We start from the raw sequence: 1,853 nt of genomic DNA, 5'->3' as shown, positions 1-1,853 counted from the left end.
ATTTTTTTCCACAGAGGAGGACATTTGGATGGCCAGACACATGAAGAAATGATCAAAATTATTGGCAAGAGGAGAGATGTAAATCAAAACTATAATGAGATACAATCTTACCCCAGTAGCATTGACTAAGTTTAGCAGGGCAGCAAGTAATAAAATGTTGAAGAGGGTATGGTGAGATAGGAACTCTTACATGTTGTTAGCAGGATTGTAAAATGGTATAACCACTCTGGGAAGCAGATTAACGTTTTCTCAAAAAGCTGAACATAGAAATTCCATATAACCCAACTATTCCACTACTTGGAATATACCCTGAGAAAAAAATAACTGAGGCACAAATGGAGAATTGTACACCAATGTTCATAACAGCATTATTCACCATAGCAAGAACATGGAAACAGCCCAAACATCCAGCCACAATGGAATGGATTGAGAAATTATGGTATGTTCACACAATGGAATACTATGTAGCATGCAGGAGTAATGATTTTGTAAATTACTACCTAACTTGGGAGAGACTGAAGAGCATTATGCTAAGAGAACTCAGTCTCATAAAGACAAATATTGTATAAGGCCATTGTTGTAGAATGAGTATGAGGATCCAAGGGGGTGAAGGGCTTAATCATAGGGTCACACAATTTGATGGGTGGAGGGAGGGATGGGTACAGGAAAGGGGAAAGATTTGGTGTGAAAAACAATGTATACTAACTTTGTGATTAAATCAGTATGAATTTTTTCTTAAAAAAAAATTCTGTCCAGTTATCTTTCTCATCCCTCCTTGGGATCTCCAAGGTGAAATCCAAATTAATATTTCATTATGGCAATTTTACAAAAATCAAAATAAGCATTGCAAATCATTATTCAAGCTGCACTTTCATGCAGCTGTTAGCCATCATACAAAACAGCAAGTGTGTACAGGAACATGACCTGGATCTTTAAGAATGGTTCTTAACCCAACCCATGTCTAGGGAGCCGGCTCATCCACCAGAGCACTCATATACCTCTGAAGTTGACATAGTCGAAGTTGCAGAGCACTTCATCTTCTTGCGATGGGTGGGAGAGGTTGTCTCAAACCTCCTGGCTTGTCTTTTAGGGCCTGCTGAACTCTCTTAGCTACATTTCGTTCATTTTGGAGTTCATTCAGGCGATTTATTTCACGAACTTTTTCCTTTTTGATTGCTGAAAAAGCAAACATACCAAACAACTGACTTTCCATTTTCCACCACACATAATTTAGTCAAACTGCATATTTTAAAAAAAAAAATAAAATAAAAAATAAAGAAAAAAACAACACACAAAAAAAAAAATTAAAAAAACCAAACTGCATATTTATCACATTACAAAGTTCATATTCTAATACTGAAGAAAAATTACAAAGCTACAGGGAGTATGGTATAAAGAAAAATGGCAAAGCTTTAGGAAGTATGAGTGTGGGTAAGCATATTGAAACATTTCTCTGAAAATAAGCAAAATGGCACGCGTGCAGCTTTAACAGAGAACTTAAGGAACTTACTTTCTAATGGAGGCAGAGTGCCTTTTCTGGTGACACATTTTTTGAGTTGTATAGGTTTACCATGGCGTAACTCATGCATTTGAGGGGATTTGGCCTTCATCAAGCCCATATACAAGTTTTTTGTAAGCAGTGCAAGATCCCGGTATTCCTGCCTAGAACATAAAACCATTAATTAATTCAATATTATGGGATATCATACAGAAGACAATAACTCTGGTGGTTTTTTGGTTGATATTTTTTAAACTGGAATTCGTTTTTCATGTGGTAAAAATCACATGTACACTTTGTCACACAAAATATACTTAAAAGTGAAAGGTGGGTCAAAGTATAATATGGAGATTAT

The 1,853-nt window shown here is 35.9% G+C and overlaps 1 protein-coding gene across 1 annotated transcript in view; it reads right to left on the bottom strand.

The window, feature by feature from the left end:
* Window positions 1-1,033: 1,033 nt before the first annotated feature.
* The window catches only part of LOC102873344 (chromosome unknown open reading frame, human C4orf36), a 4,484-nt gene continuing 3,664 nt past the window's right edge, over window positions 1,034-1,853 (bottom strand). Inside the window, exons 2-3 of the mRNA XM_006885320.1 lie at window positions 1,571-1,662; window positions 1,034-1,176 (exon numbers count right to left, since the gene is read on the bottom strand). Of these exons, the coding sequence (XP_006885382.1) occupies window positions 1,034-1,176; window positions 1,571-1,662 (235 nt within the window). The remainder of the gene's footprint in view (window positions 1,177-1,570; window positions 1,663-1,853) is intronic.

This window comes from Elephantulus edwardii, unplaced genomic scaffold (assembly GCF_000299155.1).
Source record: "Elephantulus edwardii isolate Elephantulus edwardi_28Jun2011 unplaced genomic scaffold, EleEdw1.0 scaffold00042, whole genome shotgun sequence".
NCBI classification, from domain to species: Eukaryota; Metazoa; Chordata; class Mammalia; order Macroscelidea; family Macroscelididae; genus Elephantulus; species Elephantulus edwardii.
The sequence above is the reverse complement of the archived record's forward strand: the minus strand, read 5'-3'. Positions and strand labels throughout refer to the sequence as shown.